The sequence below is a fragment of the Lynx canadensis genome, chromosome B3 (genome assembly GCF_007474595.2).
Source record: "Lynx canadensis isolate LIC74 chromosome B3, mLynCan4.pri.v2, whole genome shotgun sequence".
Classification (NCBI taxonomy): Eukaryota; Metazoa; Chordata; class Mammalia; order Carnivora; family Felidae; genus Lynx; species Lynx canadensis.
In genome coordinates, this window is record NC_044308.2 from 137210385 (window position 1) to 137232162 (window position 21778).

General features: G+C 52.1%; 1 protein-coding gene across 4 annotated transcripts in view; it reads right to left on the bottom strand.

The window, feature by feature from the left end:
* CLMN (calmin) overlaps nt 1-21778 on the bottom strand; it is a 112447-nt gene that overhangs the window by 21002 nt on the left and 69667 nt on the right. For 3 of the 4 annotated variants that reach the window (XM_030319893.1, XM_030319892.1, XM_030319891.1), the window contains exons 2-6: nt 16097-16158; nt 10989-11084; nt 7928-8011; nt 2548-2640; nt 37-227 (exon numbers count right to left, since the gene is read on the bottom strand). In XM_030319893.1, the coding sequence (XP_030175753.1) occupies nt 37-227; nt 2548-2640; nt 7928-8011; nt 10989-11084; nt 16097-16158 (526 nt within the window). The remainder of the gene's footprint in view (nt 1-36; nt 228-2547; nt 2641-7927; nt 8012-10988; nt 11085-16096; nt 16159-21778) is intronic. The other variant, XM_030319894.1, reaches the window with a different exon arrangement.

Consider the following 21778-nt stretch of genomic DNA (forward strand, 5'->3'; position numbering starts at 1 on the left):
ACAACAGCATGGAGCGGGGAGGGAGTGACGGCTTACTTCCTCGTCTTCCTCTGCACCCACGCCAGCAGGGTCCTGATAGCCTTCCTCTGATCTTTCACAGATATCGCCACACTCCTCTCCGCGGTGGGCGTGGGTGGGAAGGAAGAGTCTGAGTCTGTGCCCCCCGAGCCAGGTGACAGGCTGGAGGACGGCGAGTTTCTGCTGAGATTGCCCGTGAGCTCCTTAATCTGGAAAGAAAATGGCATTTCAGACCCCCCGAGACAGACTTAGCGCAAATCCTCGTCTGACCCCGGGCCGCAGGGAGCCTGGCTGGAGGGACCAGCGCACGTGCAGCTGGGTCTCCGCGTGGGCAGAAGATGCTTCCGGTTTTATGTGACTCGTGGTGCCTACCGACACCTCATAGGAAAGCTCACCTCTTTCTGGAATCTCTCTCTTTGGTGCTTTGGCCGCGCACACATGCCAGTCTTCCTGACCAGATTCCACCTACCCCTTTCCTCTCCTGCCTATCGGTCTCAGAATGCATGATGCTGCTTCAAGGCCCATGCCTATGTGCATCCTGGTTCCGCTGTCTGGATGTCCCTTCCCTCCATCACCAAATCCCTGGCTACTCAAAACGTAGCTCCTAACATGTGGCTCTTGTGAGAAATGCGGAGTCCCAGGCCCTGCCCCTGCCCCACAGCATCAGAAGCTGCATGTCAGCACCACTCCCAAGGAATCCGTACGCACAGCAAAGTCCGCGAACAGGTCTAACGCACTCCTACTCATCCTTCAAAACCCGGCTCTGATGTCACTTCCTCCAGGAAGTCCTCCTCACTCCCCTCCCTACTCTGGGGCAGTTGCCCCCGCTGAACATTCTTACAGCACTCTGCTCATAGCTTGATCACAACCTGCACCACAGGGTTCTATGCTATGGGACTGCCCTCTGTGATCCCAGAGAGTCAGGAGGGCAGGACTTTGTGTGTGCAGAGCCTGACACATAGGAGAAACTCAACAGACATTTACCGAATGAATGGATGGATGGATATCTGGGCCGGATTTAAGGCCTTGCCTTTTCACACAGCATGTTTCCAGAATCTATACAAGAGTTTAATAACAAACATTGGTCGCTGAAGCCTGTGTATAACACGGTACGGTTGACGGAGGGCTTTCCCACAGAGCTGACCACTGCTCCCATTTCACAGTATGGAAACTGAGGCTCGGAGAGACAGCCTTCGGCGTGTTAAGTTCAAGGCTCCCATAGAACTGAGTCTGTTGTCCCAAAACCTTGTTTGCACACATTCCCCTCAGCAACACAAGCAAGGAGACCAAAGCTCAAGCGAATCACCTTCCTGCAGGTCATTTTTACTCTTAGGAGGGCAGCTAAATAAGGAGCCATGATTTTCTATTTCAGAAGAGGGCATTTTAGAAGCTGAAACATCAGCTTACTCTCTCCTATTCCGGGATAAAAACTTGTCAGCACAGAGCCCGACGCGGGGCTCAGACTCACAGACCGCAAGATCACGACCTGAGCCAAAGTCTGACCCTCAACTGACTGAGCCACCCAGGCGCCCTGAGACTTGAGCAGTTTTAAAAAAAATATTTTTTTTCAACTTTTATTTATTTTTTTGGGACAGAGAGAGACAGAGCACGAACGGGGGAGGGGCAGAGAGAGAGGGAGACACAGAATCGGAAACAGGCTCCAGGCTCTGAGCCATCAGCCCAGAGCCTGACGCTGGGCTCGAACTCACAGAGTGCGAGATCGTGACCTGAGCTGAAGTCGGACGCTTAACCGACTGCGCCACCCAGGCGTCCCGAGACTTGAGCAGTTTTAAACGCCACCTTCAAACTCCAGCCACAGACCCTGTGCTTCCCTATAGAATCTGCGTCTCCAGAGGCTGGAGTTGGCCAAGGACAGAGAGCACACCACAGACGCCTCCTCCTCCTGCTTTCACTCCGGCTCTTTTTTTTTTTTTTAATTTTTTTTTTTCAACGTTTATTTATTTTTGGGACAGAGAGAGACAGAGCATGAACGGGGGAGGGGCAGAGAGCGAGGGAGACACAGAATCGGAAACAGGCTCCAGGCTCTGAGCCATCAGCCCAGAGCCTGACGCGGGGCTCGAACTCCCGGACCGCGAGATCGTGACCTGGCTGAAGTCGGACGCTTAACCGACTGCGCCACCCAGGCGCCCCTCACTCCGACTCTTTAATTACATCTGCCGCGCATGCGTCATTTTAGGAAAGTAACTCCAAGTTCGATTTTTGATCACAAGCATTTCCCAGTTTTTGTGACACTTCAGAACAAAATTATTTTCTGAAGCAAATATTTAACTCTTTAAGTCCCAAGAGGATGGCTAGACTCTTCTGGAGAACAGAGCTCGCATCACTATTAAAATCACAGGGACTCTGGCAGCCGGGTCTCTCTGGTTCTTTCTCAAGAAACGGAGAAGTCAAAATATATCAGAAGCAGGATCTCCCAGTCTCCCTCGATCTGGCCCCGCTCTGTTCTGTTGGCACTAAGCGGGCTCAAGGAGATCATTACCGCGCGTTACGGAGAGGAAATTACTTTACCTGGAAGAAGAGAATTATGTTCCATATCAGCCCAAGAACCAAAGAGGGGTTGCCGTCTGCTATTTCCGCTGCGTCGATGCTAACCAGTTTGACCTGGGGAGAAGCAATTTATGAGCTTAACACGGGGTGTAACCTGTTGTTTTCTGACGCCCTCGTGGACCTGTTTCTCCTTCTCGTCTGTATCGTTCAGTGCTGCCCGAGGCCACCTCTGGGACCCCAGCGTGCAAAGCGAACGTGATTGTATTTAATACACACGTGTATTGCGTTTACCACGCGCAGACCCTAGCCTCAGCTCCTTGTAAGGATGAACCCGGTTCGACCCACAAGAAGCCCACAACGCAGGTGCTTCTATTATCCCTCCATCTCAGGGGAGGAAGTTTCACAGAGGCCACATGTAATGTGGCTGGGACACACAGCCAGGAAAGGTCTGAGTCACTCTTTTCAGGGAGGGCTGGGCACGTGTCCACCGGGTCTGTCTGAATGCTACCCTAACAACACCAAACCTCCACATTCAACGCATTTTTGGACAAATGCAGAACACCAACATCAGCCATCGTGGACCGCGATGGATAATTCTCCATTGCTCATTACAAATAGCGTATTGGGATAAGGCTTCTACCCCGAACTTCTGCATCATTCCAAAATATCCCGGTTAAAATGCATCTATTATAGGGGCGCCTGGGTGGCTCAGTCGGCTAAGCGTCCGACTTCGGCTCAGGTCATGATCTCCCAGTTCGTGAGTTCGAGCCCCGCATCGGGCTCAGAGCTGACAGCTCGGAGCCTGGAGCCTGCTTCAAATTCTATGTCTCCTTCTCTCTCTGCTCCTCCCCTGCTCACGCTCGGTCTCTCTCTCCTTCAAAAATAAATAAAAACATTAAAAAAAAATGCATCTATTATAGAAACCCTCAGGGGATTACCTATTTATTTAACTACGTCCTGACCATAGGATGATGCTTTGGTGAATCCCGAAGGCGCTGGTTCTCAAACTATGCTCCCCGGGCCAGGGGTAACAGCACTGCCTGGGATTTGGTTAGATGGCAAATTCTCTCCTAGTCCTACTGAATCAGGAAGTCCCAGAGTAGGGCCCAGGCACCTGCATTTGAACCTGCATTTGATTTTTTTTTTAGTATGAAATTTATTGTCCAATTGGTTTCCATACGACCCTCTGTGCTCATCCCAACAGGTGCCCTCCTCCATGCCCATCACCCACCCTCCCCTCCCTCCCACCCCCCATCCACCCTCAGTTTATTCTCAGTTTTTTTTTTAATTTTTTTTTTAAAGTTTATTTATTTTTGAGACAGAGAGAGACAGAGCATGAACGGGGGAGGGGCAGAGAGAGAGGGAGACACAGAATCTGAAACAGGGTCCAGGCTCTGAGCTGTCAGCACAGAGCCTGATGCAGGGCTCGAACTCACGGACCGTGAGATCATGACCTGAGACGAAGTCAGACGCTTAACCGACCAAGCCATCCAGGCACCGCTATTCTCAGTTTTTAAGAGTCTCTTATGCTTTGGCTCTCTCCCACTCTAACCTCTTTTTTTTTTTTTTTTCCTTCCCCTCCCCCATGGGTTCCTGTTAAGTTTCTCAGGATCCACATGAGTGAAACCATATGGTGTCTGTCTTTCTCTGTATGGCTTATTTCACTTAGCATCACCCTCTCCAGTTCCATCCACGTTGCGACAAGAGGCCATATTTCAGTCTTCCTCGTTGCCAAGTAGTATTCCATTGTATACATAAACCACATTCCTTATCCATTCATCCGTGGATGGACATTTAGGCTCTTCCCATAATTTATCGCATTCACCATTGCACCAAGAATCATAAAATACCTAGGAATAAACCTAACCAAAGATGTAAAAGATCTATATGCTGAAAACAATAGAAAGCTTATGAAGGAAATTGAAGAAGACACAAAGAAATGGAAAAACATGCCGTGCTCGTGGATCGGAAGAATAAATATCGTTAAAATGTCAATACTACCCAAAGCTATCTACACATTCAAGGCAATCCCAATCAAAATTGCACCAGCATTCTTCTCGAAGCTAGAACCAGCAATCCTAAAGTTTGTATGGAACCACAAAAGACCCTGATTCTGATATACACGCTCAGGTTCAAGGGCCTCTGGCCACGTCATCATTTTCTCCTGCAAACAGAATCTGAGTACACAGATCAGGCGTGTGCACACTTCTTCTGTAAAGGGCTGGGGAACACACACTTAAGAGCTCGCGGGCCACCGCAGCCTTTATCACGCTCGCTGCTTCTTCCTTCACAAGTCCTTCACAAAAGCGAGAAACCATTCTTTGGTGGGGAGAGAGGAGAATTCAGAGTAAGTCAGGGCATGCTCTCAAACCCACCCTGCGAAATTCTGCCAGACTCCGGGAAGCAAGCACGGGGACAGCGTCTCGCACAAACACTCCTTTCTCCCTTTCCCTCGGGCCTTTTACAAACGTTCCACACCGCTCTCCGATCCTATCAGCTCGCCAGGGACTTCTGACAACCCCGATCAGCAGGGCTGGGCTTTCCTAGGCAGGGGGGGAGAGACTCCCGAGCTCCCTGGCCGAGGTCTGTCTCGCAGAGAGTTTATAACTCGGGCAGCGGGAATTCATCACCGGCAGGCCGGGGCGAGTTGTCAATATCGCGAATGACACGGCTGATCAAATTCAGGTCCAGCGTTTCCTCCGCACACGTCAGCGGTGTCCCACGTGAACGTCACTGTCCCATGTGATGGCTCATACGCGGCCTGCTGTCTCCTGACCCCCAGGCTCTGACAGCCCCCTCCATTTGGTGGCTCACTGCACTCTTCCAATGCGGGGAGATCAAAGTGCTCGACGTGATCGTCCCGGACTTCGCTCCTACCGGGAGGAAGCCACGCGTGGCCCTCGGAGCTGAGCTTCGGGGGAAACGTTCCGAAGTGAGGAAATGACAGAGCTGCCATGTAGGGAGACACTGAGTAGGACGGTGGGCCAGCCCCCGGCGGGTGGCAGAGGCCAGGCTTTCCTGAGCTAGCTGTGGGCTTCCCCAGGGCCACACCCGGGCGGGGGCCAGTCCTGCCCGCACTGCCCGCCGTCCTCACCTGCCGGCCACCGGTTTCCACCCCTAAGGGCTCACTGCTGCCCTGTGTGCCCCTGGTGTGACAGCACACGCAGCATCCTGTCCACGGGAGGCCTCTTCCACCGGGCTCAAAGCTCCTTAAATGTGCAGATGTGCTTCTAACGCAGTTATGTGTCCCCAATGTGGAGCACACCCCCGGCCCCGCAGAAGACACTTGCTCAATGTGTCCTGAAGGGCCCTTGGAAGCAAGCCCACCATCTACACGGGTGGTTCTGACAGACGCAGTGGGAGACTGCTGCCTACATTCTAGGCCCAGCAAGACGAGGCGGCTGATAGGGCAGGGAAGCCCTTAGGGGTTGACCAGCCGGAAGAGCGAGGACCACCCCCGGCAGCTGTTCCAAGGCCCTACGTTGTCACAGAAACAAAGCTCCTTGGGATGGAGGGGAGGCGCTGCTTAGAAGACCCATGCCCAGAGCTCCCTCCCCACAGCAGAGGTGCAGGGGGCAGGGAGGCGGTCAGAGCAGGTGCTAACAGAGCCCTCGTCCCGGGCCGAGGCGCTTGGCTGAAGGCGACCCGGCCGGACACCCTCAACCCTCAACGACGCTCGGAGACGCGCTGTGGTTTCTCACTTCCATTTTACAGATGAGGGAACCAAGGCTCGGGGAGTCTGCCTAATTCTCCCAGGTTGGAAGTAGCAGCCCCATGAGCTCGGAGGAGGCCAAGGTGAGGCCAACTCCACAGACAGGCCAGCCATTTTCACAAATATGTGACGTGCTTTTTTTTTTTTTTTTTTTTTTTTTTTGCAACAGCTTTATTGAGCTGTAACTCACGTTCCCTTCACCCATTTAAGATACAGCAGTCAAGTTTTCAGCATATTCACAGAGGTACGCGCCCACCGCCACAATTTCAGAAATCTTCATCATCACCTCCATAAGAGACCCCCCTACCTTTAACTATCACCCCCTCCAGTCCCTAAGCAGGCACGACTCTATTTTCTGAGTCCAGATTTCCCAGTGCCGGACTCTTCACAGGAACGGAATCAAAGAATAAGTGGTCTTTTGTGTCTGGCTTCCTTCACTCGACGTAACATTTTCAAGATTCAGCCATGCAGGAGCCCGTGTCAGTACCCCACCCTTTTTCATGGCTGAGTAATATTCCACGGTGTGGACAGATGCCATATTGTTCACCCACTCATCCACGGATGAACACCTGGGTTGCCTCCACCTTTTGGCTACCGTGAACGACGCTGCTACGAACTGCACTATGCTCTTTGGCTGCCACCATCGGAACACCCTCCTGTGTCTGGGGCTTTCCCCACAGTACGGGAGACGGTGCCCACCTCCTTCTTCAAAAGCCGGAAGTGCTTCCTCTCCCCCACGGCAGCAGCGGGGGCGTGCGTGGGATCCAGGCACGGCAGCCCAGGCCTTCGAATCTGAATGTGTGACCCTGAGAGCTCCTTCCCGGGCGGGGGCAGTGACGTTCTTCTCCCAGAGGCAGCGGGGACAATGGCAGTGGCTGTGCGCTCGGGGAGGCGGGTCTGCAGCGGTCCTGGCACCGTGAATTCCTGGGCCCCCTCCCCGACTCCGCAGTCTATTAGGGCATTCTGTGCACTACTGGGCAGCTTTTTAACAAATTCCTTTTCTGCTGACGTCACCCAAGGTCAGCTGCTGTTGCCCACCATCAGGAACCCCAAGTGGATCACGCCTGCTGAAGTCTTACTGCACGTGCCGATGCATCAGGCAAGCCGAGAGGGCCTTTGACCCGGGTTAACAGGTGAAACTTAACAAAAGAGGAGTTCTGGAAATTTCTCCCCTCTAGACCACCCCTGCTCGTTTGTGAAGGACACGAAACAGAGCCGAAAGCACAGAGAGAACCAATTTAAATCTAGAGAGTTCTATCCAAGAAAGAAGACATGTTGGGATTCTCCCCCTGTCTCCTTTAGCCCCACTTTGCTCCTGCTTCTCAGATAGTCTGTGTTCTAAGAGAGAGTCGCCCAAGGTGGCGTGCCCACGGTCCTACTATTTAAAGGGATAAAGAAGCAAACGTCAGCTGCTAAGGGCCAGTGAGCCAGTCAGTGCCCTGGGCCACCCTTTCCAGGCTGGGCGTCCGTCAGAGTCGGCGTCTAGGTGATCAGAGAGGGGCGGGCAGGGAGGCCAGGACCATCTCTCCAGCTGAAGGATTACCTGAGTGAGTCCCGTTAGGTTGAAACTTAGTTTCATTCTGCCATTTTCGCAGGGTCCCCCTTTCACGCTTTCTCCCGCGACCGGCACTGAACTTCAAATTACGTCCCTTTCGTCCCAAGAAAAGCATGTGTGTTTCAAATACTTACATTGCTATCTTCCAAAAACTTAAGTGCTTTCGCTATGTTGTTCAACCGGAAAATACGATGGGATGAGGACTTGTACTCATGCAGCTGCAACACAGAACAGAGCAAAGGAGAAGTGAGCCCAACGAGACTCTCAATGCCCGGTGGTGCTGGGAGGGTGGCGGTGTGCCTCTTTGTCTTTACCGTGTTCGCATTAATCTCAAGAGACAGTTAGGGGCTCGCAGCTGAAATCCAGCTTATTTATGGTTCTGGGGACTTAACTCACTTGAGTCTGTGCGGGAAGGGGGTGCCCAGGCAGGTTACACAGGGGACAGATTTGTCAAATTTTTCTCTCTGACCCGGCTCCTGGCTTTGACATTCCTCCTTCTCCGGAGACCTCCAGGGATGTGTTCTCCTCTCTGCTCTGACGGTTTTGTCAGGCAGGGAGCATCGGCCGGGGCGTCCCCGCAGCTGCTAAATCACCCAGCAGGTCCCTCCTAGAGGCGGCAGATGTTTCAGTTTTCCAGCCGAGAGCTTTGTGGACACTTATCCCAGGTCAGAGAGAGAAACAGACAGACAGAGACAGCCAGGCAGAGACAGACAGGCAGAGATACTGAGACAGAGAAACAGAGATGGAGACACAGAGAGAGACAGAGACAGAGAGAGGGGAGAAATGCAGACAGAAACAGAGAGATGGAGAGAGACAAGAGACAGACACACACAGAGACAGAAAGCCAGGCAGGCAGAGACAGAGAGAAGAGAGAGAAATACAGAAACAGGTGGAGAGAGAGACAGATGAGACAGAGAGAGACAGACAGGCAGAGAGAGAGGAGAGAGAAATACAGACAGAAACAGAGGGGTAGAGAGAGAGAGAGACAGACAAGAGAGACAGAGAGAGAGACAGGCAGGCAGAGAGAGATAGAGGAGAGAGAACTATAGACAGAAACAGAAAGATAGAGAGACAGAGAGCTAGGAGGCAAATACAGAGAGGAAGAGAGCTGCTTGCAGAAGCTAAAATTTTAACAACAGCAGCTGAATATCCCAAGGAAACTATCCCACCCTGAAGCTCACCGAAGCACCTCCAGACGGCTGGCCGACATTACAAGGCAAACCAGTGGGGACCAGCTGCACCAGCTGTGAGCTGCCAGCCAAGCTCATGGGTAAGCAGAGGCCTATTCTCAGCCGGGCTCCAGAACCGAAGGCCCCCAACACAGGCCCAGCAACGACATGGCATCTATCGGCCAGTGGCCCGGCAGCAAAGTGGGAGCTTGTGTTGCTGCGAACACAGAGCAAGGAACTGGATACGCTTTCTCAGGGAGCTCTGTGGGGACTGTGCTGTTGGCTCATTGCGGGACCTGCTGAGACACCAACACGGTTTTGACCTCCATGAGTCCACCCTTGGTGAGAGTTCACGACGTGACTCTGCACAGCCCCCCGGAGCTGCTAACAGGTGTCTCCCGTTTTGCTTTTGGGAGGGTGAAGACAGGAAGAGTTAAGGGGTGTGATGAGATTCTAGCTACATTAGATCTGAAAACAGGAGGGGCTCTTGACTTCAAGCCTGTAGCTAGAACTGGATGTGGGCAGCGGGCTGGTAGAGTTGGGGACCCGCATTAGCCACAACGGCTCACGGATGCCACGTCAAACACTAGACTCTACAGAAGGGTTTCTCGACGTCACCACCACTGGCATTTCGGCCGGGTCATCGTGCCCTCTCCGTGGACATCTGGCAGTAGTATCTAGTGACATTTTTGGCTGTCACACCTGGGGGTGCTCCTGGCACCCAGGGGGTAGAGACCATGAATGCAGTGCCCAGGACTGCAAATGTCGGACCCAAAATGTCAACAGCATTGAGGTTGAGCACCCCCGCTCGGGGAATGGGAGAGAGATAACCAACCCACACACAGCAGACATAAGCTACATGGACATGTATGGTGAGGGTCCTAAGTGCAATGAACCTCAAGACGGGCTGGTTCAATTCAATGTGGCTTCTACAGCGGCCCCTCCTTACTCGTGCTTTCACTTTCACCAGTCTGTCACCCGCGGTCAACCGCGGCCCCGAAGCAGATGATCCTCCTTCCGACGAGTGGTCAGAGGGTCAACAGTGGCCTCATGCTATGTCACAGAGCCCACGTCCCTCACCTCACTTTACCTCATCACATGGGCCTTTTATCACCTCCCATTGTCACAAGAAGGGCGAGTACAGTATGTTGAGAGAGACCATATTCAAATAGCTTTTATTACAGTGAATTGGTGTAATTCTTCTAATTTATTATTGTTAATCTCTTCATGTGCCTAATTTATTTTTTTTCAATGTTTCTTTATTTTTGAGAGAGAGAGAGAGAGACAGTGTAAGCAGGGGAGGGGCAGAGAGAGAGGAAGACACAGAATGTGAAGCAGGCTCCAGGCTCCGAGCTGTCAGCACAGAGCCCGACGCGGGGCTCGAACCCACCAACCGTGAGATCATGACCTGAGCCGAGGTCTGCCACTTAACCAACTGAGCCCCCCAGGTGCTTCTTAATGTGCCTAATTTATAAATTGAACTTAATCAGAGGGATGTATGTATAGGAAAAAACAGTATATATGGGGCTTAGTACTGTCCGCAGTTTCAGGCATCCACTGGGGGTCGTGGAATGTATCCTCCGCAGATAAGGGGAATGATTATACTACTGAGAAGGTTCTAGAAGCCAGCAGTTGTAATGGAATTCAGTTGGTAAGACGACTTTCTCCTCAATCTTCCGGATCCTTCCTATCCTTCATGTTAATACAATGGCTGAAGAGCTAAAGTTTAACGATCTAGTTCCAATCTTTACCCTTCAAAGACTTACAGAAAACACTGGGCATTTATTTATTTACTTACTAAAGTATATTTACTTAAAAAAAAAAAAAGGAGGACACTGCTTCGTTACACATGATTGTATCACTCTTGGCCACTGGGAAAGGAATGTCACCCTTCCTAAGTTTCTTGTCACAGGACCACGCATGGCCAGGTGGGTGCACCTACGTACAGTTCTGTGCTGCAAAGAAACCTTGATCAGTGTTTGCCTTCGCCTTTTATTTCTCCCTGACCCTTTCGTGACATACGTACCAGATTCCGCCCAGACAGGACTTCTAACAAAGCCATTAGGATTTTGCCATCTTGGATATCAATGAATAAATCTTTAACTTCTAGGGGTGGGTCGCACTGTGGAAGAAGAGGGGGAGGAAGCTGATTAGTGACCCGTATAATCCCCAAAACTGTTCCCAAGCTTCAATTCTCCCCCAAGGGAAGACGTCCGGACCCCCAGATCTGTCTGCGGGCAGCCCCTGGGGGTGAGAGGGTGCCGGCAAATCAAGGAGACTCAGCACCAGAGCGCAGCTCAAACAAGTGACCTGGAGGGCGTTGGACCCTGAGATCTGAGACCCCCCCCCCAAGGGCCATTGTATCCACGCTTCTCTTTAAGGGGTGAAAGAAATGGCATGTCTTGATGACAGGCCTCCAAAGAATAAAATAATGCCAGTAGGACTCACGTGAAATTACCTGGTGTAAGCCCTTCGCTTTAGATTTAGGGACACTGAGGCTCAAAGAGGCTAGGTGACATGCCCAGTGTTTGGTCAAATCGGCTCTTTGTACAGTCAGTCCTGTGTCTTCTTCGGGACTCACTGGCTGCGGACAGGCGGTGCCCAGATCCCCACCACGATGGCATGACCCTGGGTCAGTGACCCTCTGGGCCTCGGTATAGACGTCAGCAGGGCTCCCCCTCCCTCGCCCCCCCATATCCGATACTGCTTCGTCTCTGTATGTGCATCTTCCTGAGGTGCCAGTTGACGCCTCAAGATTCAGTCTAACTCCAGAGGTGGTGGGACCCTCGGCAGAGGAAGCCAGGAAGGTCGCTAGCGTGTGTGACTCAGCTGGGGGCAGTGGGGGCCGGGTTGACAGACTGCTGGTCTCCCGAGTGGCTGGACGGCTGGGGGGGGGGGACCCTTCGTCCCCACCAAATGTGTAGGCCTGTTCAGAAGTCAGAGGTTGGGAGGCTGATTTATCTGTAGATGTTCTTGTCTATTTATATGTTTGGATACAAAAATAATATTCTTACCGATCAAACTAACTAAAATCATACTAAAAAGTTAATCAGCATTTTTCTTTTAATTTTAGAGATAGAGGTGGGGGGAGAGGGTCAGAGGAGAGAGAGAGAGAGAGAGAGGGAGAGAGAGAGAATCTTAAGCAGGCTCCATGCTCAGCACAGAGCCCAACACGTGGCTGGATCCCATGACCCTGGGATCATGACCTGAGCTGAAATCAAGAGTGGGACGCTCAATCGACTGAGCCACCCAGGAGCCCCTTAAAAAGTTCATCAGCATTCTGAATGCCACTGTCTCTGTTCCTCCACAAAACTGGCTTCTTAAGGAAACCAATGTTATCTCAGGACGAACTTCTTACCTGCTCCACTGAGAAGCAAGGGAGTCAGACATACCTGAGTTCAAGTCCAGGATCTACCCTCAACAGGGACTCGGGCGTCTTCCTGACCCTCCCTGGGCCTTAGAGGCCTGTTCTGCAAGATCTCAGAGCACAGGGGCTAAAATGAAACGAGATCCTGTAGGAACACTGCCTGGCACAACTCCTGCCTTCCCAGATGAATGAGTCAGGAGAACCAGCTTGTTAAGTGGCTTCTTTCCTGCAGAGTCTCGGGGTGTTCTCTGCAGTGAGGCATTTCATCCAGGGGGTGCATGTCTCATGGCTGTAAGTGGGAAAAAGGAGATGATCCTTGGCTGGAACCCTTCCACAGGGAACGGCCCTGAATCTCCTTCTCTCCACCTCACTGGCTTCTCTTTCTGGGTTTACCGGGTTCGCCCAAGTTCTGGCCTCTCGCTGGGGGCAGAGGCAACTGTGCTCACATGAACTGGAGCGTGAAGGGGGCCTGGGTGGGAAAAGCCGGAGAGGTCCACCGTCTAGGGGAACTGGCATCATGCTGTGTCCACCAAGAGTCTGGCTGGACGTGTGGCCCGGAGCTCCCGGGGCTGTCTGGAACTTGCCGGTCAGACGCTCCAGCACCGGGATTTGCAAATGTGTTTCCCGGAACCCTAGACTTTACTGGAGCAGCTTCAGGGTCCCCTGTGGGGACCGAGGGGTGCCGAGAAAGAGTCTGACCCGCTGCACCCCCTTCGATCAGAGAGGCTCCGTTCTTACTGGCCTTTCTTTAGGGTTCCGAGTAACACTTTGCTTGAAGAACGGTTTCTGTTGACTGAACCAGCTTGATAATACCTCCTTCAATGCAGTATGATTAGAACTTACTGTACAGAATCTCAGGGAACGGGGGTTCCAGAAATGTGTATTTTTTTAATGTTTATTTAATTTTTGAGAGAGAGTGAGAGAGAGAGAGAGAGAGTGCGAGCAGGGGAGGGGAAGAGAGAGAGGGAGACACAGAATCCGAAGCAGGCTCCAGGCTCCGAGCTGTCAGCACAGAGCCCGACGCGGGGCTCGAACTCACAAACCGCGAGATCATGACCTGAGCCGAAGTTGGACGCTCAACCGACTGAGCCACCCAGGCGCCCCAGAAATGTGTATTTTTAATAAGCCCCACCCCCAGCGTGATTCTCTGTTTCCCTTTTGGTAGTGGGGTTTTTGGCAACATTAGAACAGCTGGGCAGGGCCCTCGCTCTCTGTGCTCCTTGGGTACATGAATGAGGTGTTCACACAGGAGACACGATCTCTGTAACCGGCCAGAGACCCAGGGGTGAGGGAAGTCTCAGAAACATGGAGGAGTTTTGGTCTGGGCACCTTTTCCCTCCGGGAAGGCCTCCTTCCCGTGACAGCTTTGGAGAATTCCTGTTTTTGTTTTTTGTTTTTTGTTTTTTTATTTTAAATTAAAAAAATTTTTTTATTAAGGAAGGTGGCATTTCCTTACCCCTTATACGAGCCCCTTGACCCCCAGTTTGTCCAAATACAGGGCGATTCCTCCCACAGGTGCACAGAAGAGGGATTTGCTTCAAGGGCAACAGCGACTTTGAACCAAGAGGCAAATTATTTTCTTTGCAAACTCCCACAGATCCTTGGGCACATTCCACACGGAACATGACGGCGTCGGGTTACGGAGACTCTCACGAAAATGTTATTCCTGCTAATGCGAGGCAGAAAACGTGACGCCCGAACAGAACACCCCCTGATAGATGGACTAACAAAATTTCCAGTTACCAGCCCCGGCCGTGGCCAAGCCTTGCTTTTGAGTTGAATCTGGAGGGTAATTTCCACTGACAGTGTCTGTAAGAGCCTCGGCGGCAGCAAATGGGGCCTTGGCCAGAGTCCATCCTGCGAGATGGCAGAAGGAGAAATTGAATCTGTTCCAGCGAAAACACTGCTCGGGCCCCAAACGTTCCACGGGCTTCATGAGATCGGTATGGCCGAGTAAACAGCACCCCCAGGGCTTTCTTCATGATCTAACTCCTTCGGTAAATTAAGGAATTTTTCCAGAAGCCCGAGACTCAGTAAATATTTCTAACGGCCTTCAAATTGCAGTTAAACCCAAGTCCCCGAGGGGTTCCTGGGTTTCCTTTACATGAAAGGTTGGCCTTGAAAGTCTCAAGGTTGGAAACATGGCTGTTAATTTTGCCCTGTTTATTAGGCATCGGTTTCAGGTGCTATCTGATTTATCCTCAGAGCGGGGCTACCCACCTGCCCCGGAAAAGGGACAGGAGCATGGCCACGGAGGCAATCCCCGATAGGAGGATGCTCACAGAGGCTCGCCGAGGGTGGTGAGTGAGTGCGTGGGTATTTGGGGCCTTACCCGCTGTCCTTTTCTGTATTTATTTTTCAATAAGAAAGAAAGAAAGAGAGAAAAAAAGAAAGAGAGAAAGAAAGAAAAAGAGAAAGAAAGAAAGAAAGAGAGAAAGAAAGAAAGAAAAAAGAAAGAAAGAAAGAAAAAGAAAAGAAAGAAAGAAAGAAAGAAAAAGAAGAGAGAAAGAAAGAAAGAAAGAAAGAAGAAAGAAAGAAAGAAAGGAAAAGAAATATGCCATAGCCACACTCCATCCGCCAGGAGGAATTTCCAGCTATCCTGACGCACATCAGGCATTAATTTAGGAGTTCGGCGAACTCAGATCGGGGGAACGGTTTTCCTTTTTTTCCAAAAATAACACTTCGCTTTATGAGCACTGCCGAAAATGTACCAATAGTCAAAACAACTGGCAAATGATTTACGGTGCTTCATCCCAAGGAGGTCGGGAGTCCTCCTGGGTCAAGGGGAGCCCATCGTCTAGGTGCCGAGTAGAGGTGTGGGTGGTCAAGGGCTGCTCGGGAAATATTACGGGTCTAAAGGCAAACTACACGAATTAGAATTTTGGTCAAGCGCCGCGCTTCCGAGAAACCACCGTTCTTTTCTCGGGGATCTAATCATTTCAGCGATTTCCTCCATGAACTTTTCTTTGGGGTTAACTCCACGGGCAGTCAATACTTGCTCTCGTACCTTTCAGGTGGAGAGAAGAAAATCCATCCGCCTAACCTCACTGAGAACGCTACCAGCTCTACAAGGAGATGAGGCGACGGGGCTGCGTCTATTTGGAGAAGCAGATCGTGGAATTTAAGAAGAAATGACAGGAGTGAAATGAATCCTGATAAATCAGCTGTCTTATGAAGAGAAAAAGAATCTCTCCTTCCCCAGCCGGGGGATGAGGGTTGTCATGGGGATAGAAGGAGATGTGTGCTGCACTAAGCGGGGTGCCTGATGCACCAAACAGGGCAGGTCACACTGTTGATCGAAAGCAACATTATGTGATTAACCAGGGGATCTGGCTTTGTTACAAGGTGTCGAGTCCTTGCATACATCAATCCGGATACCTACAAATGGCTCTGGCTGAGAATCCCCTGCCATCCCCCTAGTACGGGAAGCCCAGCCCTGTCCCCACCCCAGTCCCTGTGTCCAGGAAAGCCCTTGGGGTGTTCAGTAATAAATGTCTTCTAACATTTGTTCATTGATTCCTATTTAAAGAGAGACCCTCTCCTTCCCCAACTGGGCTGACAGCCCCATGATGGCAGAACCACGTTCCCAGCACTGAGCTTGACACCTGGTGGTTAAAGGTACTCAAGCAGACGTTTCAACGAACGGGCGCAGAAAACGACAGCGGGAAATACAGAGCCACCCTTTCCCCCCCTCCCCGCACTACGGGGCTGTGCGCTCGGTCGCGGATGAATCTGTCACTTAACAAAAACCCACGCGCCCCGCTTACCTTCTCTAGATGGAGATTTACCCATCGAGTAAAGGTTCTCTTCTGCACATTTTCCCTCTCAACTGAAAACAAAGAAAAGCCATTAGCTGGGTATAAAGAACTGTGTGCAAAACGCTTGAAACCCTGCTCATCCCCAGCCCAACCCACGGCATCTTCACTAGAATAAATAACCATGAATTCAGGGGCGCCTGGGTGGCTCAGTCAATCATCTGACTTCGGCTCAGGTCTCGATCTCACGGTTTGTGAGTTCGAGCCCCGCCTTGGGCTCTGTGCTGACGGCTCGGAGCCTGGAGCCTGCTTCTTCGGATTCTGTGGCTCCCTCTCTCTCTCTCTCTCTGCCCCTTCCCTGCTCACATTCCGTCTGTTCTGTCTGTCTCTCTCTCTCAAAAATAAACATTCAAACAATGGTTTTTATTTTTTTTTTCAACGTTTTATTTATTTATTTTTTTATTTTTGGGACAGAGAGAGACAGAGCATGAACGGGGGAGGGGCAGAGAGAGAGGGAGACACAGAATCGGAAACAGGCTCCAGGCTCTGAGCCATCAGCCCAGAGCCTGACGCGGGGCTCGAACTCACGGACCGCGAGATCGTGACCTGGCTGAAGTCGGACGCTTAACCGACTGCGCCACCCAGGCGCCCCTCAAACAATGGTTTTTAAATAGCCATGAATTCAGACACACGGAACAAAACTGTCACACAATTAGTAAGGTTACTCGCGTTTTACAGATTAAGAAACGGAGGATTAAATAGCTTAAATACAGCCAAGTTGGGACCCGGGCCTGGATCCTGTGTGTGGCATTGGCCGGCTGGCTGCCTAGGACCCGGACCCTGGGTAAGGGGGCTAGCGCCTAGGTCTGGGTGCTCGGCCGGACACAGAAGCAGCCTCCGCAGCCCAGCTGCTAGGCCACTCTGGAAGCTTCCTTGAAATGTCTGAGCCAGATGACTCCTGAATCACTCAGCTCTGGATTTCAACATTTTGGAAGAACGCGTCGCATGTGCTTAAAACCATTTCACGTTTCTTTAGCAATAAGAAAATGGGAGGCAATTTATCTCCCAGGGGAGAAAAAGGGCTACGGTTTTCTGTAATGGCTATGGTTCTTTTTTCCTCTCGGCCTCATTATTAGGTAGATAGCGGTGCCCATAAATCAAATTTTAATATTGTGCCTTTCAATCTTTTTAATTGAAGATCCGGCAGACAGTACTTAGGCGCGTAACTGCTTTTCTCTCGTTTTTCCTCCTTTGCTGTAAGAAAAGGTCACTTAGCAAGTCGGTGTAAGAACTCAAGAGCTAATCCCAGTAAACTGTGTTTCGTGGGTAGAAGAGGAAGAAGGGAAAAGAGGTGGGTAGAAACGGGGTTGCGGGGGGGGGGGGAGCATTTGCTGAGGGCCATGAGCTACAGAGTCTCGGAGCTTTCCAGAAGACTGGAGAGTGCCCTGACCCCAGCCCCACTTGAGACCTTTCTGCCTGTGTATCATTTTCTATGGTGTGGGTGTTCCAGAGCTTAGCGGCCGTCCCTCGGTTGATGGCACTTAGCTCTTTCCACTTTCTCACTGTTACGGGCCGTGTTGCAGCCAGCACGATTGCACGAGTGCCCTGCTGCCTGGTTCTTTGTGCACAAGCAGATGAATCTGTCTCAGGCCTGACAGCTAAAAGCGGGGCTGCAGGGTCTTAGTGGTGGGCACATTTACAATTTTAATAGCTACTTCCAAATTGCCCTCCCCAAAGGCTGCCCCGGTGTATACTTTCACCCCCACCTGTCTTTAAACAAGTTTATGGGATTGTAAAGTATTTACACACACATTCAAACACTCAGGCTGGTTTCTCCATATGGCTTCAGGGAGAGCGAAGGACGTCCCCTGAAACAGAAGTGCATTCAGTGAAAGCCTGAGAGAACCTCGTTTGGACGGCTGGTTTAACTGTGTGGAAGGAAGCGGGTGTCTATCCATCCACCCACCCCATCTGTCTGTCCATCCATCCATCCAACCATGTATCCTTCCTTCCTTCCTTCCTTCCTTCCTTCCTTCCTTCCTTCCTTCCATGTATCCATCCAGCCAGCCAGCCAACCATGTACCCATCCAACGTTCCTTCTTTCTTTTCTTCCTTCCATCCATCCATCCATCCATCCATCCTTTCTTCCTTCTTTTTCTTCCTTCCTTCAATCCATCCATCTATCCATCCAACCATGTATCCTTCCTTCCTTCCTTCAACCCATCCATCCATCCATCCATCCATCCTTCATTCCTTCCTTCCTTCCTTTTTTTCTTCCATCCATCCATCCATCCATCCATCTATCCATCCAACCATGTATCCTTCCTTCCTTCCTTCAACCCATCCATCCATCCATCCATCCATCCTTCCTTCCTTCCTTCCATTCTCCCAGCTGATACTTAGTCCATAACCATTACATGCCAGGAACTACACCAGACCCTGTGGGCAAAATCAGAGAATAAAAAAAAAAAAAATGCTTGAATCTGTACTCCAAGAATTCACAGCCAAGTAGGAGAGAAAACATGGATGCTACAGGGCACATATGCAAGGAGAAATAAGAAATTTCCAGGGCTGATGGGGATGAGGGGAGGTGATTTCAGACCCCAGGGGGTACTCCTCCGGGGGTCCTATGAGGATCTCACGGTAGAAGTGGGACACGGAGGGGCTCCTGTAGGCGAGGGCAGTGTCCCAGCCCCGCCCTGGTCCACAGTCAACCTGTGGGAGGCCTCATTTCCATTCCAGCCACGGCCTGGGGGGCGGGGGGGCGGGAATCTCAGCACAGATTAGCTTCGACAGCAAAGCTGACCCACGGGAGGGGAACGTGATGACTGAAGATACCAGGGGACCGTGAAACTAAATCACAAATAACAGATGAGTCCCAAACTGAAATAGGGAATGGAGACCATAATTTCTGAACCTGAAACTGGGACACATCGCTCAATACACAGGGGAGAGACGGTGAGAATTTGGGTTGCCTCAGAACACCCAGCTGAGAGCCACACACACCACTAGCTGTGCGACCTTGGGCAAGTTCCTGACTTTCAAAATCCCTTTGCCTCAGTCTCCCCTCTACAGAAGGGGGAAAGCTGCGCCTTCCTCACGGGCATGCGGTGAAGATTCCAGGGCATCACCCCAAAAGGCAGCCCCAGTGGCTGACCTCACAGCCACACCGCAAGCCCTGGAATCGCAGTATTTTGTTCGGTGTCTCACCACAAAAGTCTGATCGTGACCTTCTCCATTTCGAAATGCCCACCCCCATCCTGCAGGCTCTTTCTACTTCTGGCCTGCCAAGACTCCGTAAACTTTATATAGTTTCCATAAATCCAGTGGCCCCTTTCTTTCCGCCGCACCTATCACGTTGTAAAGGTGTAGGGAACCATTTTTCTGGAAGGGTCTGGCCTTCTCACGGAGTGTTTGTGGGGCCCGGTGCGGGTTTGCTGGGCAACGGCAGGGCAGTAACAGGGTTGTAAAATCGCCATCACCGGGTCTGCCTGGCTGGCCGGGGCGCGTCCAAGTGCCCGGGCAGCGTGGAACGGGAGGAGCTGGCTGGACAGGGGCCCCGAGAGACAGAGACAGAGAGGAAGGCACAGCCTTCTGGCTCAAGGCCACCCTCCCAAATCCCCTCGTGTGACTCGGGCCCCTGCTTTACCAAGAACAGATAATTTCAAAATGTGACCTTCCTCCCTTCTCCAGGCCACCACTTGTGGCCAGCTCAGGACTTGGGAGCCACGGAGTGGGAGACGCTGACTTGGGAGTTAAAACAGATTCATTGACACCGTGCCCTTTTGTCCCTATGTCCACGCTTCCGCTAAACCTCTTTCCTAGGTAATATTTCCTCTATAATATTTCTGCCCTTCCCCACCCACGAGAAAGGGTTGATGGCTTATCTGTTTATAAACATATGCTCATGATAAAAAATTAAAACAAGACAGGGTAAAGAGACATGTCTAAAATCTGTTGAAATCACATTACACTCACAGATCACCACTATTGATATTTTACTGATTCCTTTTAGAACCACACACACACACACACACACACACACACACAGCTAAAGCACCAAGATATTCACGTACACAATTCAGTGTGATCAGCTAACGCCGTGGCATTTTTTGAAGTCTGGTCCACGGATCGCTAACATCACGAGGTTCTGGGGTGACAGTTAAAATGCTAATCCCTGGACCCTATCCAAGACCTGCTGACTCACGCTCTCTGGCCCCAAGGCCTGAGAACCTGCATTCAACCGGCTTGTGGGCGAGATACTGCACGCTTTGAAAACCTGGTCTTACTGGGAAGAGACAAGCGGCACAATTTCTTGGCCACCTTCAGGCAGGGTGGAGGATGTGACTGGTGTGCCACCTGGCGTAGAAGGAGCAGGCGGCCTGGGGCCAGGTACACAAGCCCCACCGCAGACGAAAAAAGGGGGACACACATATGTCTCCCGGGCTTGCCTACCGGCAACGGGCAAGACAAACGTCATTTCTTTTTCCTTCGTTGTCCAAAGGGCTCTTCCCGATAGTGGCCTTTAGTCACTGAATTCATACAGTTTGGCGGGGGGGGGGTCTCTGACTCCCCTGCGAGATGAACCAGAACTGACGAGGAGGACTGCAGACCAGAATTCCTGCAGGGGACGCTCATTCTGTGACGTCCATTCAGGCAGGCCAGCTGGGAGCGCCACCCAGCCTGGCGAGAGGCGGGAGGCAGACGGACGGGCTGTGGCCTCACCGCTCTCCTCCTCGGCCAGGCTGGTGGTCTCAGTGCCCCAAGGCCACCTCCAGGAAGTCCTCCGGCTTTCCAGCTGCCCTCGCCCCACTCCCCATGTTGGGAGCGCCCTGGAAAGGCTGGAGTGTCCCCAGCGGTGCTCAAGCAGAGGTGCCTCGGCCCCTGGGGACATCCGGTGGCATCTGGAGAATTTTTGACTGTCACGACCAAGCGGAAGGGTTCGGACCGGCATCTAGGTGGGTTGAGGCCAGGGATGCTGTTGAACGGCCCCCTACCACAATACAGATTTTTCCGGCCCAGGGTGTCAGCGGCACCAAGGGTGAGAAGCCCTGGAGGGCCTAAGGGACCACCCAGGCTGTTCCAGTGTCAGCCTTCCCTGCCGCAGAATACGGGGAAAAGCTTCAGCAAACGAGAGGCCTGCCAGTACCGTCCCCGAGTGCCTCCGTTTACCCATCTACACAGTGGGTCATAGTCCCCGCATCATGGGGTTGCGAGGGTCGGATGCACCTGAGCTGGCCTTACCCCGCCACGGAAGGGCCTCCCCGCGGTGCGGGGAGGGCACCATGCGTTAAAGCTATCCGGCAGGTCACCCGGCAGCGCGACAGGTGTGTGTCACGGCTCAGGAGCCAGACCTACCTGTCCTCACGGTTCGTGGCCCGCCACGGGCACAAGCGTGGCCCAGCAGATGGCTTTCCTTAACTCCTCACGGGGCCAGGCTCCTTTCAGGCGGGTCGGTGCTCGGGAGGCGGCAGCAAGGAAGGGGGGGCGGGGGTCACACACACAGGACTGGGACAGCGAGGTCATCCAGGGCAGGGGCTACGGCTGGTGGGTTCTGCCCGTCCCCAGTGGGAGGGGCGCTGAGGGCCAAGGCTTCACCCACCCATCTCCGTCCAGGAGGGAGGGTGGGGGCAGCCAGGGGGGTGGGAGGCCCGACACCTTCCCACCTCTGCTTCTGTTTTGTGCAGGGGCAAG